We start from the raw sequence: 17,132 nt of genomic DNA, 5'->3' as shown, positions 1-17,132 counted from the left end.
GAGGAGATAAAAAGAGACAAGATAAGACGAGGACAGACCAACAGACTTGATGGGATGGAACGAGGTCAGACAAAACAAGACAAAGAGAAAACATGATAAAAGAGGAGATGAAACAAAAGAAGGTAAGGAAAGGTAAGGCAAGGCAATGTAAGAGAAGAGAAGATAAGAGGAGAGGAGAGGAGAGGAGAGGAGAAGAGAAGAGAAGAGGAGAAGAGAAGAGAAGAGAAGAGAAGAGAAGAGAAGAGGAGAGGAGAAGAGAAGAGAAGAGAAGAGAAGAGAAGAGAAGAGAAGAGAAGAGAAGAGAAGAGAAGAGAAGAGAAGAGAAGAGAAGAGGAGAGGAGAAGAGAAGTCAACGTGTGACAAAGAAAGGATATAAGCAAGTTCTCTGCAGATACTGATGAAGTCATTGTTGAGGTCATGGTGTGTGTTGTGCACAAGGTGATTAATGACCATGTCTCAGTCAGACAGGTGTGTGTTCTCACTCTCTATATATGTGTGTGTGTGTGTGTGTGTGTGTGTGTGTCATTGAGCCCTATTAAATATGCATTGCTGAAAATGGCCCCTGCCACTCATTAGTTGTGACAGCCCCAGAAGACCCCTCATCACCAAACATGTAGTTAGTGTCAAACACCAGTGTTTATTTATTCATTTTTAACTTTCCATTTTCAGATCTATCCCTCATTTAACTGTCTGATCTCACACTCGCTGCCCACACACCTCTGATTGACACCCTCATTATATACATCACTTCTCCACTTTAAATAACCAACATCAGTGCCTATCAAGACATGTAAGTGACTGGTCGCGAAATACCTCTCTGTGCATACTGTAATAGGAGTAAAATACTTTTTTAACCACTTTTTCTTTTTCGGAACACCCACACACCAAACAAGTTTCTCCCTGACCCAAACTACACGTTGTTCGGTTTTTTAAAACTTTTCACCTCCAATCCAACTATGGGTGAGGGGTAAACACCAAAACAAAGGTCTCCAAAAACTTGTCTAATTATGTTTGCTGGGATTGCTGTGCCATATCCAGAATTTGATCTGCGCGCGGCACGAGTAGAGAGAGGGCCCATAAATCTTCAGCGAGCTGCGGGCACCTGTATTCTGATTGGCTCCCGTTAGGATAACAAATTGGCCTCGGAGCGCAGCTGAGAATTTAAATCTGCCCCACACAGATACCTTGGCAACCACTGATGAAGTCTGAGAGAGAAACAGGGGGGTGAAAGAATAGAGGGAAATAAAGAAAAGAGGCAGAGAGAAGCAGAGTTTTGCATTGTTCACTTCTCAGCCTGAGCTCAGGGATTCAAACTATTTTCTTTGAGGACAATTTTCCTCCTTTTATTTTCCTGCATTTATGACCTAAACTTGAGCAACAATTCTTTTCTGAAAAAAAAAAAAAAATCTGAAAAAAAAGAAAAAAGGCTGGAAAGTAAATGGTGCAAATTAAATTTGCATAAAGGAAATAGCATAACTTACTATAATGTGCAATAAAGATCAATAACAATTCAGAATGCAAATAATACTATGGCATCATTAAGGTGCGGTCACATTTATCGCTGTTCTGTGAATTTCCACAGAAAAAAAATATGTGATTTCACTAGCAATCCATGTGATTGAGAATTTTGTGTGATGGGGAAAGAAAATTTCAACAAAACTTTGACAAATTGTGACCACACATTTATTGTCGGTGAGATTTGGAATACTAAACATTCTGCACCCCGAATTATGAGTACTTACACTTCACGCTATTCTCTGCCATCTAGTGTGTGTATTTTAAAAGAATAGTCTAGAAAATGTCTCTTTAAATATACCTTATGTGTCGTATGTTTTGTTTTGGTTTAATTCTAGTTTGTGTTTCCTTTGATCTCATTTCCCGCACTAGTTTCTATGGTTACTGATTTGAATTACACTCCTGTTTCAGTTTCTGTTAATACGCTTCCCATATGTATTTAAACACTCGGTTCATTCAGTTCTTTGTTTGGTGTCATCAACAAGTTAAACATGGTTATTTTACCAAGCTTTCTCCTGTGATCTCCTGTGTGTACTTTTGTTAGATTTTTTGATTAAATACTGTTTTTGTTCAATTATCCATTGTTGTGCACTTTAATACAGCTATAGCTTTAAGAAATTTAGCCACTCATCATAGCAGTCAAATGTATGTGAATATGACTCGTTTTAAGTCGATGTGGGATTTTCATGTTAAATATTAAACAAACTTCACAATCAAACTTCAAATCAAATATAGTTACATAGAACAGCTACCACAATGTCTTAACCTGTACAGCGTCACATCTGTTGTAAATGTGAAATTATCTGATATACAACAAAAGTATGAATCCATTAAGCGGTTTGTGCTGAAAAGTGTAAGGGAATAAAAAACATGCGTGAGACTGCAAGTGCTATAATTAAACATTCACAAGAATCCTCTTCTGAGGTCAAAAATGACATGGCCCATAGCTAATGGAGGTGAAATGATGCAGAATGGTTGCTACAACATCAAATGCAGAAATAACCGCAAAGGCATCTGGTTCAAAGAGTTCATGGACCTGTGAATGTGTGCAGAGCATATCACACAACTCAAATTGAATCTCTGATATCTGCACAAACAAACAAATCAAATTCTCTCATGGCTCACGGACCCAAGCTGCACTTTAAGAAGTTGACACAGGACCCTGCCACAAACACACTCGAAACTAAACACCAGCCAGGCCGTAACGGCAACGCACAAGTCCAAAAACATCCCCTATGCTGTGCATGTGAAAGCACTGCTCCTCTTTGGTTCAATTGTGATAGCGCGACCTGCTCGGGAATCTAATTTGAGTGTGCACGAGTCTGTATGGAAAGGGAAGAGAGCAGCTTGCGCGTCCTGAGATGAGAGTAAAATTGAAGCAGGCCTCAGCTGGTGAAGAGGCCTCACTCTATGATTGGAAATAAGCCTTCACAGGACCGGGCCATCTTCAGTCATTTATGCTGCCGAAAACCGATTCCACCCTCCTTCTTGTTTTTCTCCCCCTCTTCTCTCTGTCTCTCTCTCGGATCCTCCCCCTTCCCCCCCCAGCTTGTCTCTCTCCCTTCCTCTACCTGTCTGACAACTGCATACTTTGGCAATCAATCTTCCGGTGCTGGCAGCTGTGCAGGCACCTCTCAGAGAAAGGTTTGGTTTTCTACTTTAGCAGGAAAGGCCTGACCTATAAAATAACATAATTTACATAGAGAACACACACACAGAGCTGTGTGCTCCTCTCTAAATGGCTCAAGGTGTTAATCTGTAGGTGGGATATTCAGGGTAATCAATCTAAACCCTTATAAAAGTCACCCACAGAAACAGGCATGACCTCCAATTCCAAGAAAGAAAGAAAAAATATGATTCGCTTTTAAATGTCATGTTACTCACTCAAGACCATCCGGGTGGAATCTTCATTAGCATCAAGTCATAAACTGAAGTGAGAGATTAAGGTTAAATGTAGTTGTTTATCGTCAGAGATGTATGTGTCTTCTACTTTTAAAAACTACTTTTTCAGTAATTCTCATCACAACGTCTTAGTTATAAGCAGTGGAGTTGTCTACATTCATTTGAATGAAAATGCCCTTTGGAAAAATAGCCAATAATCAATTTAGAAAAATTTAAAGCCAAGCAAAGCTAATACTGTATTTGTTTTCTATTGGATGGATAGATGATGCCTCCCCACCTGTAGCCACACACTTGTGGAGAAAAAGACACAAAAAAGATGATAAAGCGGAAATAATAGTGACTAGAGACAGAGAAAACATGTACTGAAGGGAAAATTAACCATCCATCCTATGGGAGCTCATGTCATTCCCATCTTTGAGCTGACATACAGCACATTGCACCATGCACCACTCGCAAATTAAAATATTTGTCAACAAAAAAGTAACTAGAATAGTGACGACCCAACACTCTTCCGATCATGGCCTTACAGGAGGCTGCTGTTGCATCACAGGGCTCCAAACTTTCTCTCTTTGGTTTATAAAAGGTGGATTTTGTCAGTGTCTTCCTCCTGTAGAGGGAGAGGCAGGCAGTGTGTGAAAATGCTCTCTCTGTTAGTGTTGATACAGACATAAAAATAGGCCTATTAACTTTAGTGTGTCGGCTTATGCTGTGTGACCCAGAGGCGAGAGGAGATGAGCCTCTGCAGACACAGACTCTCCAAGCCTCCATCTCTGCACACTGAGGAACTGTCCATGTGACATTCTGTGCTATTTACACAGCTGAACACATCTCTGATCTATTCGGCTACTTAATGTGCTGGATCCCATTTTGAGCACAATATGGCAGCTAGTTTTTTTTATTGCACATTTGATTTAATTTTCAAATGACATTTTAAATGCTTAAAGGGGTCATTATTTCCCCCCCGAAGTCAACTTATAACAATATTCAAGGTTTCTTGCACCAAAAACATCCTTTTTCACCAATCATCGGACCCTTAAGGGGCATTTACCCTGACAGTTGTTAGCAGAAAACTATTTTCAAAGAAAGTTAGCAATTTTGGGACAAAACCTTTCCACTATATCTACTGTACTACAAAATTAAACTGGGAGTTTTATGCAGTATTATTTTACAGCATAGATAAATAATAATAAAATAATAATTACAATCTCTGAGGACAAAATACATATATGATACAAATAGAATTTGTAACATCTAAATTATAGTTTTAAGTTTAAACGTTAACACTCTACAACAAGGTTTCATTGTTAACATTAATTAACCGTTTTAATTAACATGAAACATATCAGCGAACAACACTTCTACAGCATTTATTAATCTCAGTTAATGTTAACCTCAGCATTTACTAATACATTATTATTATTTTTTATTTTTTATTTGTTAACATTAGTTAATGCACTGTTAATAAACATGAACAAACAATGACCTGTATTTTTTATTAGGTAATATTAACAAAGATGAACAAATACAAAAACAAATGTATTGCTCTAGTTAGTTCACAGTTAATACAACGAATGAGACCTTATTGTAAAGTGTTACCATTTAAACTCAAAATTGAATTACTTTAATTAGTAATATTGGGATGCAAATTTTTATAATTAATGTCTGAATATACATATAATTTTATGTTTTTACATCATTCTCAAGACAAAATACCTTTAATCTGCAAAAAAAACTTTATTATCAAAACATTGTTTATTCTTTTATTTAAATTGTTTAACCGAAAAAGTGTACGTGTATTAAAAAATATTATTATATAATTGTTCAGACTTTAATCATATTCCATAGTTCACACAAAAATTAAAATCCAGCCATTATTTTCAGACATTCAGATCATGTCACTCCAATGTCCATATGCTGTTATTTATTTTATTTTATTTTTTCTTCAGTGAAACAAAAGATCCAAGAACATGGAACAACATGTGGTTAAATAACAGAATTTTCATTTTGAGGTGAACTATTTCTTTAACTCATTGATAAAACGTATATGTAAAAGACTGTCCATGTGGATCACTGTCTCTGCGGTTAACACTTAAAACAGAAATGGACGGGCCCTTGCATGATTCCACTGAGAAGGCCCACAAACTCGCCTGTTGCCCATGCATGGTGTGTGTGATGCTGGGCAATGCCAGCACAGATCCTGGGTGGTCTGCTGGTGCTCCAATCTGTACTCGTGAGTTCTCTCGCCACACTTCAAAGCCTCCGCAAATGCAATGAGTAATGCAGTTAATAAATGTGAATATATTGGAAATGAGTCTGTGAATTACACAGTGTGTGACAGGTGGCCCATCTGCATTGACAGAACCCCAATTAAAAAGCTGCAGTGATAGGGGTGGGGCCTGCTAGCAGGGGAACGGGGAGAGGGGCCAGAGTTTGGGCCGGCTTCCTGGCTTGGTGAGGTTTGGATTGGTGTGGGGAGTGTGGTTCTGTCTCAGCAGATGGCAGGCTTAGTGCTGCTGGGTAGTCCTGATGGCTTCAGTACAGGAGCCCATTCTAACACACCTGAGCATTCATGATTCAAATGCTGAATGTCGGCCCTTCATTTTAAGATCGCTTCATAATTTTGTGTGCAAATGAGGAAAGATCGTGTGACAATTATCCAGTGCCAGTTAGCTGTCTAAATATTACCCAGGCATAAAGCCGATAGATATTACACACATTGGCAACTTCCAGTGATTTACGACGACAGCGTGGAGAACCGAAGGACAGAATGAAATGCTGGAACCCACTGGAGTTTCCCGACAGGAGTACTTTAAGAAACATCCTCATTTGTTACCTGTCAGGGTTAGTTCTGCTTAGCAGAGGTTTAATATGAAACAACAGGCTTTATGGAGTGGTTATGGACATTTATTTACATTCATTTATTTGTGTATTTACATTTATAGTAGTTTATAAAATATATTTTATATTTTAATGAAATATGTGATAAGATGTAACATTTATAATATAAATATAAACTATACAAATTTATAAAAAGATAAAAAAAGAAGAAATATAATGAAATAAAATAGCAATTTCGGAACTGTCCGATCACCCTAAAAATAAAATGTATTTAAATGAATAAGTCTAGAGAGAGAGAGAGAGAGATGAGCATGTGAATGACCTGCATCTGTGCAGCAGTCTCTACTAGTAGCTGTGAGTTTAATTACTCCAAAAACAGCAACATACCACCTCCTTGCTGCGTGATATAATGTAGAAGTTCAGTAGCGATGCTAATTTATTCATAAAAGTCGCGGGACAGTGTTGACAAGTTTCTGTGCTCCTAAATGTTTCCATGTATTTCTGTATATATAAAATACATATAGCCTAATGAAATATATTGTGAGATGTAGCATTAATACAATTTCAGTGAAATGTGAAAACTAATTAAATTACACAAATTTTATTTCATGAACCAGCTAGAAACATTACATGAAATAAAGCACATGAGCATAAACTATATGGAATAAATAATCTCATCCTAATTATAAACTTTCTAAAGAATTTTCAATGTCAGGATTAAGAACAAAAACAATACTATTTGCTGAACTGAAATTACATTCTAGTGCACTAGCTCTTTGTCATTCTTTCCACTGGAAACCCTTTGCTGTTCATGTAGACCCAGGGTTTTCAACCTTCAGGGGGCCCCCGAGGGTACTCCAGGGGTTCCATGCCGAAAATAAATAAAATATAAAGAGCTTAAATTTTCATGGCATTTCTTTTAACACATTTATAAATAAAGACGTATTTGCATTTTATAATAAGTTTAATGTTCTTAATGAAGGTTATTATAAAGTGTTTCAGAGAATATTTGCATTTTAATACTGGGAGTCTCTATTTTGGCTGGGTGGCTTTGGGGGCCTTTGGATCTGTAAAGATTGAAAACCCCTGACGTAGACCACAAAATGTCTGCTGGGTAAATTCTGATGAGGATGGTGCCGGTGGGCGTGTCCACATAATCACCAACACAAAGAAACCAATCAAACCCAGCAGACAATTAACGCTGGAGGTCACGGGTAAACTGTCAATATGTGTGCGTGCGTATAGAGACCTTGAACTGAACAAAACCTTGCCACTATCCAATCCTGTACACAACAGCCCCAGCAGTCCCAAAAGTATTCATGTCTGAGTGCTGGATGCCCCATGCTGACATACAGGACAGCCTATCAGCTCTGCTTTAATTACAGCCAGTCAGGAACCTGCACTTCCAACAGGCCTGAGACCTGTCCTTGTGAATTAAACATGCAGCCCAGCCTCATGAATAGTAAATGCAGGTATGCTTCCACTCTGATCTGGGAACAGAGGAGGTGACCCTCTGCCCAGCAGTGTGTGTGTGTGTGTGTGTGTGTGTGTGTGTGTGTGTGTGTGTGTGTGTGTGTGTGTGTGTGTGTGTGTGTGTGTGTGTGTGTGTGTGTGTGTGTGTGTGTGTGTGTGTGTGTGTGTGTGTGTGTGTGTGAAAGATGAGCCACAGGGGTGAGTGTGTGTGTACGCATGAGAGACAGAGCATTTGTATTTGAGGGATCTACTGTATGAATACTAATACTCTAAAAGCTGTGCATGCATAATACAGTGTATGTTTGTGATCTGTAAGCACACAGTACTCTGTTTGAAAACTTACTGAGCACGAAAGTCACATTACTATAATGCTATATATTTTGTAAGCACAGAATTAAGGACAGATTAAATGGATTTAAAAAATGACTGTAAACACATTTATAATGTTAGAAAAGATTTCGGTGTCAAATACGGTAAATGCTGTTCTTTAAACGTTCTGTTTGTCAACGAAAAATATTCTTCAAGCGGCAACACTGTTTTCCAAATGTATAATAATAATACATGTTTATTGAGCACCAAATTAGCATATTAGAATGATTTCTGAAGGATCACGTGAGACTAAAATATCAGCTTCGCCGTCAGTGGAAAAAATTACATTTACTGTATTTTTTTATTATTAAATAAATGTAAAAAAAACATATATATATATAAATAAATAAAATGACTGACCCCAAACTTTTTTTTGTTTGAATGGTAGTGTGTATGTGTGTGTGTGTGTCCAGGTAAACCCTACGTTTAGGGTAAAGATGGCAATATCTGAAATCTTTAATTTTTTGACATTTTTTGGTGATGCTTTTTGAAAATGTAAAAATGCAGAACGTTTTCTGTGATAGGTAGATTTAGGTTTAGATGATAAAATAAACAGTTTGTACAAAATAAAAATCATTATGTGTATGTAAAGTCCCCATACACCATGGAAATCCAACGTGTGTGTGTATGTGTGTACTTTTGACCAACATTATGAGGTCCTAATATTGCGGTGCATATTCAGGTTTCAGACCATGCCCCCTACATTATGAGGACATGCCGATGTTTTGTTACTATATTATATTATTTTATAATTTTATAATATTATTTTAGAATTAAATAAATAAATGAAGAATAAGGCGTTGTTTTCAAATTAGTTAATTAATTATTTTTGTAATTTTAAAATATTACAGAATTATTAGCAGAAATAGGTACAAACAAATATATATTTTAAAACGACAAGCCTGTCAAAATACCTAAATTGCTTCCACCCAACTAATAACACTCCTAGATTTTTTATAAAAAATACTTCTTTGGATTGAGACAGAATTTCTGTCAAATCATACTCAATAATCTTGCGCCCTGGGGGGCAGAGAGAGATTGTTTTGTCAGAATTAGGATATAACCTGCTATTTAAAGTCTCTTTTCTGCAATAAATCTCTCTAACCACAGTGTTTTGCACTGTGTGACGGTAAAGTTTCCTGAATGCAAAACTGTCATTTATTTCTATTTATAAAACAGTTAGATCTGTCACAGTTAGAAATTACATTTTAACAGTGCTGATAAAAAGGAATCAAATACTTATGCTGTGTCTAAAATACAAGTTAATCATTGTTCATTTCTTTGTTTATACAGATTAGTTATGTGCAAAAAGTGGCCACTGACCTGGTCTCCAATGGGACGTTGCTGTTGAGCACCCAGCTGTCCTGCAGCTGCACTGACTCGGGTGTGGTGGGCCCGTCACCCGGGGCGGACGGAGGGGCGTGGATGGGGTTGCGTCGGCCACTCAGCGTGTTGCGGTTGAGGGAGTTGGCAGAGGACTGGTGGTGCGATAGCGTCTGGTGGTTGTGCGGTGGAGGGATGGGCGGCCGCAGGGTCTGGCTGTGATGGTTTGGAGCTCCTGGGGGAAACAAAAAATATTGCAAAACCCTTTTATCAGGCTGTCAATCAATTATCAATTGGCATTGTCAAAAACTGTGTTAAGCGATGCAGGAAATGCAAACGGAATAACAGCACCGTGAGGGTGAAGTGCAATCAGAATAAACATCAAATCAGGGACGAAAGGACGCTCTCTGTGATGACAGCCTGCCAAAACTGTTTGTGTTGTTATTCCTTCTTTCCAAATTCGCATTCCATGGCGGCAGGAAGCCCCTAAAACACTCAACCACCCAGCTTGTTAAGACACTTGTCAGACAGGAAACTCCCGTCTTCACTTTTTAAACTGCGCCAGCGTTGCTGGATGCTGCGTTTTTGTACCTCATGAAGCAGCATTAATTGACATTGTTTGGCTCAGTGTAATCCTTAATGCAGCCTGAATTCAAAGCATGAATCTGCAGGAAGCACCGGCTCTGACTCTTTCACCGTGGAACACTTTGTACCTGGACACGACTGCGGCGCGGAGGCTCTTCACTTCAGGGCTGCTTTGTAAGAGCTAACCTGCGGTGCTTGGGAATTGTCTAGCATGTAATTTTAAAACAAAAACAAAACAAATCTCTCTATCATGTTACATTTATAACTCTTGTCTATCAGAGGAAAGAGAGAGCGGGGAGGAGGTGGCGGCCAGACAAGAAGCATCAAATAAGCTCCTAATAATGTTTTCCCATGAAACACGGAGTAATGCAATAAAGATGAACCTCCCAATCCAAGTTTTCTTTCCACCAACACCCAAAACCATTCCCATTTTCTCAGGTTGCCCATCTCATGCTTGTTGATCCATGACAGTTGCCTGAAAGCGAGCCCCATGGCCTGATCTCCTGTCTATGGCTGTCAGGAGTCTGATCAGTATGAGCAGATGGGCTAAAATAATATGAAGAGCCTCACATGCTTACTAAAAGTGCTGTGGCTGGTCCCGGAAGGTAATACCATTCTATTTTAATATGGAAATCAAATCAAAGAATCATACTTTCCATGTACAGTATACCATGGTACATACTGTATAAGAACTGTCACTGAATTTTTTTTTAATATATATTTATAGTGTAATAAATTAACATTTAATCTCCAAATTAATGTAGAAACAACCAAGACAATAGTTTATATTTTAAATATTTTTTTAATGGCATCTTTTTTTTATTAAAGAAGGCATCACCGATACCAATACTTTTAATTGAAGTGAATCTTCACATTATACCAAACCCATTATAATAATTGTCACATTTACCCATTTTTTCTATTCTAGCACAAAAATATATTTTTGTTGCTTTTGACAGGTCTAACAGGTACTGTAGGATATATACAGAAATTGAATAAAGTTATCAAACACTTCACAGTCTTCACTGCATAAATTATAAATTAGATTCATCCTTATTAAAGCAAAAAAAAAGTTATTCAGTCAAGAGCAGTGGATTTTCTCTTTTTCTTTTGATCTTTGATTATCAACAGCAGCGGGTTTATTACGCCGCTGTCACTTTAAGACCTGCAGCCAATGACATGCATCCCATTTTCTCACAGCTCTTTATGTTCATTTAATACAATCATGTTAAAATCATTTAACTCATTTAAGACTCATTTAACACTGTGCTTGCGAGGATACTCGACAAAACGGGCATTTGGCATAATTTTGGTGTGTTTTTGTCCATTCAAGCGCTGTCTGAAGTGGCTTTCTGTGCACACAAGTGTGTTTGTGTGTGTGTGTGTGTGTCACACAGACAGGAGATTCACAGACCTGCGCCAGTACGCCAGCACAATGGTTGAATGGTTTAAAAGCATTTGCATGAATAAGAGTGTGGTCATATAATGTAATTCTAGCCAAAGGATGATGGGGAAAAAGGATGCTGTGTTAATTGCGTTAAATATTTTTTACATGTTAAACTGAAAAAATGTATTGTGTGCGTAAACATGTTAATTTTGACAGCCCTAATAAAAAACATTCAAATCACTTTCCAGGCCTTGGGATTGATTTTAAACAAAATAATTAATACATATATTTGCTCATTCTCAAATCTAAATAAACGGCCCTTTAGCTATATGCAATGAGATTACGTTCCTATTTTGCACACAGAAAAGAGATTTGTAGCAAGCTCCTACTCATCAATGATGAAGCCAAAGACTTTTGCGTTTTCTGTCGGCTTGACCCCTGTTTAAATCTGCGACAGTGAAAAGCCTCTCGCGCTCTCTCTCCTCTTATCCTCTTCTTCTCTTTTTAAATACAAGAACGTGCATGTGCCAAGGACTATGAGAGAAGGATGTGTATGTGTGAGGGATTAAATTCATGAACAAAGTATATTGACAAATAGAACGTTCTTAGAATCTAAATCCAACCAAAGGAGAACAGATCAAGTAAGTGTGTGTGTGTGTGTGTGTGTGTGTGTGTGTGTGTGTGTGTGTGTGTGTGTGTGTGTGTGTGTGTGTGTGATGAGAGTGGATCAGTGCTGGCCTGGCCATGTAATCTGCTGTTTCTCGCTGTATTACAACGGCAACAGTGCTGGATCAAACATGGAATAAGCGTAAAGCCGTTCCCTGAGTGCTGGGAATTGGGAGTGATCCTGGCGCTCAGGCACAGTGGGGTGGGTGATGGGGTCTGACCCCCTGTCTAAAGATCATGCAGGACTGATCTGAGCTCAGTGGCCCTGTGGCTCTATCCAGGGGTGACACGCTCTGATGACCCAAACTCAGATCTGTCATCAGTGAGCGAAATATATGACATATATTGTGAAAAATATCTCTGAAGAAGATGAGAAAATGTATTTTTGTCCCATACAAAAAATGTCAAAGAGTCCAGTGTTGTTTGAAGGAAAGTCATACACAACATAAGGGTGAGTAAATGATGACAGAATTTTCATTTTTGAACGAACTGTCCCTTTAAGTGCCTCTAAGCAAGGATAAATAGGATAATAATGAGAAATGAGATAGAATTATATAAATTAAGTAGTAATAATAAATAAACAAACAAAACATACGGCATTAAAGTATTCTGAATATTTTAATGTGAACATTAAACGCATAAACATGATTTTAATCGTTTATTTTTAATGCAGGGAAGCATTCTCAGTTATAATAGTTGCCACTTTACTTAATGTTCATAGTCAGATAATTTAACAGATTTCACACACTGGCAGCTCAGCAACAAGTATAATATATATGTTTTTAGAACTGAATACATTTACTTTGATATAAAATGTACCTGCCAGAAAAAAAACATACTCTGACATGAGAAAAATTCATAAAACACATGGGGCCCTATCTTGCACCCAGCGCAATTGACTTTGAACACCGACGCATGTATCATTCCTATTTTGCACCCGCGCACAGCGGACTCTTCCCACCACAGACGCACGTCGGTAAATTAGGAAATGAACTTGCGCTCGCGGGGGCGGTTCAGCGCAAAGAGGAGGCGTGTTCCGGCGCAAAACTTCCATGGTGCTATTTTCCAGTTTTAGAAAGCAATTGCGCCATTGACCAGGAAAAAAACAGTCTAAAGACAGTGGCGCGTTGCGCGTTAGTGACATGGTATTTTAAGGGCGCGTGCTTGGCCATAATGTTAACGCACATCCACTTTGATTCTCTAATATAAACAGATGCAGCAGTTTTCATTTTTGCAAATCATACATTATTACAAGGAAAAATATTAACACACGAGGAAATCATTGTTGTGTCCGTGAAGATGTGAAAAAGATCTATCTAGATAAAAAAAATTAAAATAATCTAGATTAGGCTACACATTTACTACCCAAATTATACGCCTGTTTAACCGAAGCTAATTTGGCTGGGTTTCTCCCATCATCCCCAATGTCACTTCTCTGTGTTTTACAGCCCTGACGAGAACGTCGGTTTCCTCGGCTGTGAATCGCTCCTGGCGTGAGCCGGCAAATCCGCCGTTATAATAGCAATATCCGCCATGTAACAAGCGCGTCTGCTCTTAAAGGGAATGTGAGAGGACGCTCTGATTGGTTTATTTCACGTTACGCCCAAACCACACCTATGAATAATGAAGCTAATTCAGACCAACCCATTTTAGATTTGCGTCGGGCGCAAGAGTCATTTATCCCGCCGGGAAAATAGCAACAGCGCCGGGATCCGCCCACAAAGTTACTTGCGCTTTGCACTTTGACACTTGCGTTTCAGATCGTTAAAATAGGGCCCATGGTGGTCACTATCGTAACGTGTCAAAAATTTTACTTTCTAGATTAAGAGGAGACACAATACACCCACTGACACATCTTACCCCACTCTCTCCTGTTTATTCCAGATCTGTAGAATGTAACCATAAAAGTGATTGTGCACAATGTGCAGTGCTAAGGTGAAGTAAAGTTTAGCCCCTGTTTCTCATTAGCTCTATATGGTGTTTGTTTGTAACACTATGCATGGCTGTCTGAGGCCACAAGATGAATGCCTCCTCTTCTCTAGAGGCATGATTCCTGTGGTGGCTGTAGTAAAAGTCCTCGTCAGCACGCTACTATAACAGTGAATGTGGGAGATGTGGCCTGATTCTGGGCCCAGGTGCCGGGTGAGGGAGGGCAGTGTACAGATGTTCAATGTGTGGGGGGGTGACCCCTTAACCTGAGAGAGACATTTAGCATCTGCCAATATACACTCCAACACTCTCCTGAGGATGTGTACACAAACCCATGGTCAAACACACGCATAAATATGCATGCGTAAAAAAAAACATGTACGGACAGCAAAATAATTAAAACTCAGAATGTCTGTTGGGTAACTGGAGTAGGAAATGTTAACCTAACTACATAACAGTAGCTCAGTTGCTTTTCAGAAACACATACACTACCGTTCAAAAGTTTGGGGTCAGTATGATTTATTCATGTTTTTTTTATGTAAAAAAGTATTTTATGCTCACCGAGGCTGTATTTATTTATTAAAAAACAATACAGTAAAAACAGCAACATTCTGAAATATTTCAATTTAAACTGTTTTTAATATATTTTAAAACATTCATTTATTACTGTGATATGAATATCCAGCATCATTCCTCAGAAATCATTCTAATATGCTGAAATGGTGCTTGAGAAACATTTCTTTTAATTATCAATGTTGCAAACAGTTGTGCTGCTTAACTTTTTTTAGTAAAAACTGAGATACGTGTTTTCAGGATTATTTAATGAATAGAAAGTTCAAAAGAGCAGTGTTTGTTTGAAATAGAAAACTTTCGAATGAAAGTGTACACAACAGAACTTTCCACTGTCTTATCCAGCATCTCTAAAGAGACTTAAATTGAATGTTATCACAGGTAATATAATTATACTCAATGTATCGAGTTTGCTCAGCTGATTGTTTACTGTGACAAACCATTAATAACAGCATACTAAACAAGACAAATTATGGTTCAAACCACTCCTAGTTGTCAAAAGGACACTTTTATGAATCACAGATATGAGATATCACGTACAAGCTAAATAGAGCTCCTGCTTGTGTCAGTCCATTTTTTCCCGTCAAATATTCAAGGTTAAATAACAGCATCTATTTCACTTATTCTTCACAAATGCCTTCGTGCAGCTGCACAACCAGCTTAAAAAAAGAGAGAAATATTTGTTTGCACATTGCTTGAGAAAACAACAAATGCAAAAGTCACTTGTGGTTGAGGTGAAACGCTGTAGGCTCCCCCGTCAGCCCTTCCTAGACTGATGAAAAGGTTGATTTCATATTCATGAAGAAGCATTCTTCATTCGTAAACCTCTGCACGCATCATCAACTTTTATCCCGCGTCGACTCTGAAATGGCTGTGTAGAGGCTCGGTGTGTGTGAGGGTAAAAACTCACACCCGCAGCGCACGGTAATCGCTGTCCTTTTCACTCTCGATGTCTCCTTTACTGTAGGACACTGACAGAGTTACACACTTATTTTAGGAATGACTAATTGAAGCTTTACTTTGGAGGATAATCGAGGTTCTTTGTCCATGAATGTTTTATAAAACTAATTGATTCCTATTATAAACAGATTGACTTTTGCACATGAATTATTCTGGAATTTGTATTAAATACGAGAGCGTACTTTTCCTCAGATGCTTAACAATACAACTGAAATGTCTGCACAAACTATCAGTGCCAAGGACACATTCAAGGATAACGCTAAAGCCCAATTCCTCTTTTTGGCTACAGTTAAACCAACAACAGCTGACACGCGCCAACACAAATTGAAATAAACCGCTGGACATAAGTGGCAGAAACCTCAGGAAACAATAGGAGTGAGAACATAAACGTCAATTTGGGATGATATAGGAGATGGGAGAGAGGCTCTGGACCACAGGAAGTAAAAGAGAGTGTGATTTCACTGGGAAACGCTTGTGTTTGCTTGTGAATAAATAAAATTGTGTAATTAGGAAACAGCCACTTAGACCCCCTACTCTTATATCCCAATGCAACCACCCCCTCCCACCATTTTCACTGATAACAAGGTGGTTTTCTCTCGCCATGCAGAGTGCCAAGATTCGAGGCAGATTACGCTGAGGGTAGACGTACAGTAATATACAGCACACCCCAGCCTCAAGGCCCATCAAATACAGCTGCCTGCTCCCTATATGCTGTACATGGCAGCAATACAATGGAATATGAAAGTCATTTCAGCACATAATCGCACAGAAAGAGTTTTGCATACATTTTATAATCAAAAGGTCAAGATTTGGCTGGATGGCAGGGTCCAGTTAGCCCCTGCTAATAGATGCCATCAACTGACTACAAAAATCATATTTTTGATGGCCATATAAAAAAGCTGTATATTCAGATGGAATATAATTGATTTTTATTTTCTTCGGATGATTTTTTCAGTTTAATAGTGCCTGATTTGTTTTTACACAGCTCTGTAAAATATGTGAAATGGACATTTAAATAATACAATATAAAACAATACTTATATATAACTATATGATATAAAAATACCTAATATAAAACCAAATGTATAGTCTCAAAGAAATCTTGAATTAGTTTCTAAGTTACATTATTATATATTTTTTTTCTACTCAATATAATGTACTGTTAAATGTATTATTTATTTAGTCATTTAATTTTTAATACATTTTTTATTTATTTATTTTAATCTACTTTAACCTATTAATAAATAATAATTTAATTGTAATGGTGTATCCATTTATGTATCTAATTCATATATTTACTTATTTTAATGTTATTAAAATAAGTACATTTTAATTTTAATTTACCCCCGCTGTCACTCCATTACAGACCCCTGGGGATCCCCGGACCCCAGTTTGAAACATCACTGCCATATTAATAGTTATTTTAAACAGTGCAACCGTATTTATTTGCAACTAAAGTTTATTATTTCCGCTCTCAACATTCCGGCAAACATCTGATATGACAACATCATTAATAGCAACTCCTAAATAGAATAAAAAACATTTAGCCATGGATGAGCCAGAAATGAATACAGATTTTCCTTCTAAATGCAAAAAAAAAAAAAAAAAAAAACAT

General features: G+C 37.8%; 1 protein-coding gene across 1 annotated transcript in view; it reads right to left on the bottom strand.

Annotated features, from left to right (window-relative positions):
- Positions 1-17,132, bottom strand: part of tenm2a (teneurin transmembrane protein 2a) — a 292,880-nt gene that overhangs the window by 72,782 nt on the left and 202,966 nt on the right. Inside the window, exon 5 of the mRNA XM_079631137.1 lies at positions 9,421-9,655. Within this exon, the coding sequence (XP_079487263.1) occupies positions 9,421-9,655 (235 nt within the window). The remainder of the gene's footprint in view (positions 1-9,420; positions 9,656-17,132) is intronic.

Source organism: Phoxinus phoxinus (assembly GCF_949152265.1).
Source record: "Phoxinus phoxinus genome assembly, chromosome: 12".
In the NCBI taxonomy this organism is placed as follows: Eukaryota; Metazoa; Chordata; class Actinopteri; order Cypriniformes; family Leuciscidae; genus Phoxinus; species Phoxinus phoxinus.
Note: the sequence above shows the minus strand (reverse complement) of the source record. Positions and strands in the feature narration are given on the sequence as shown.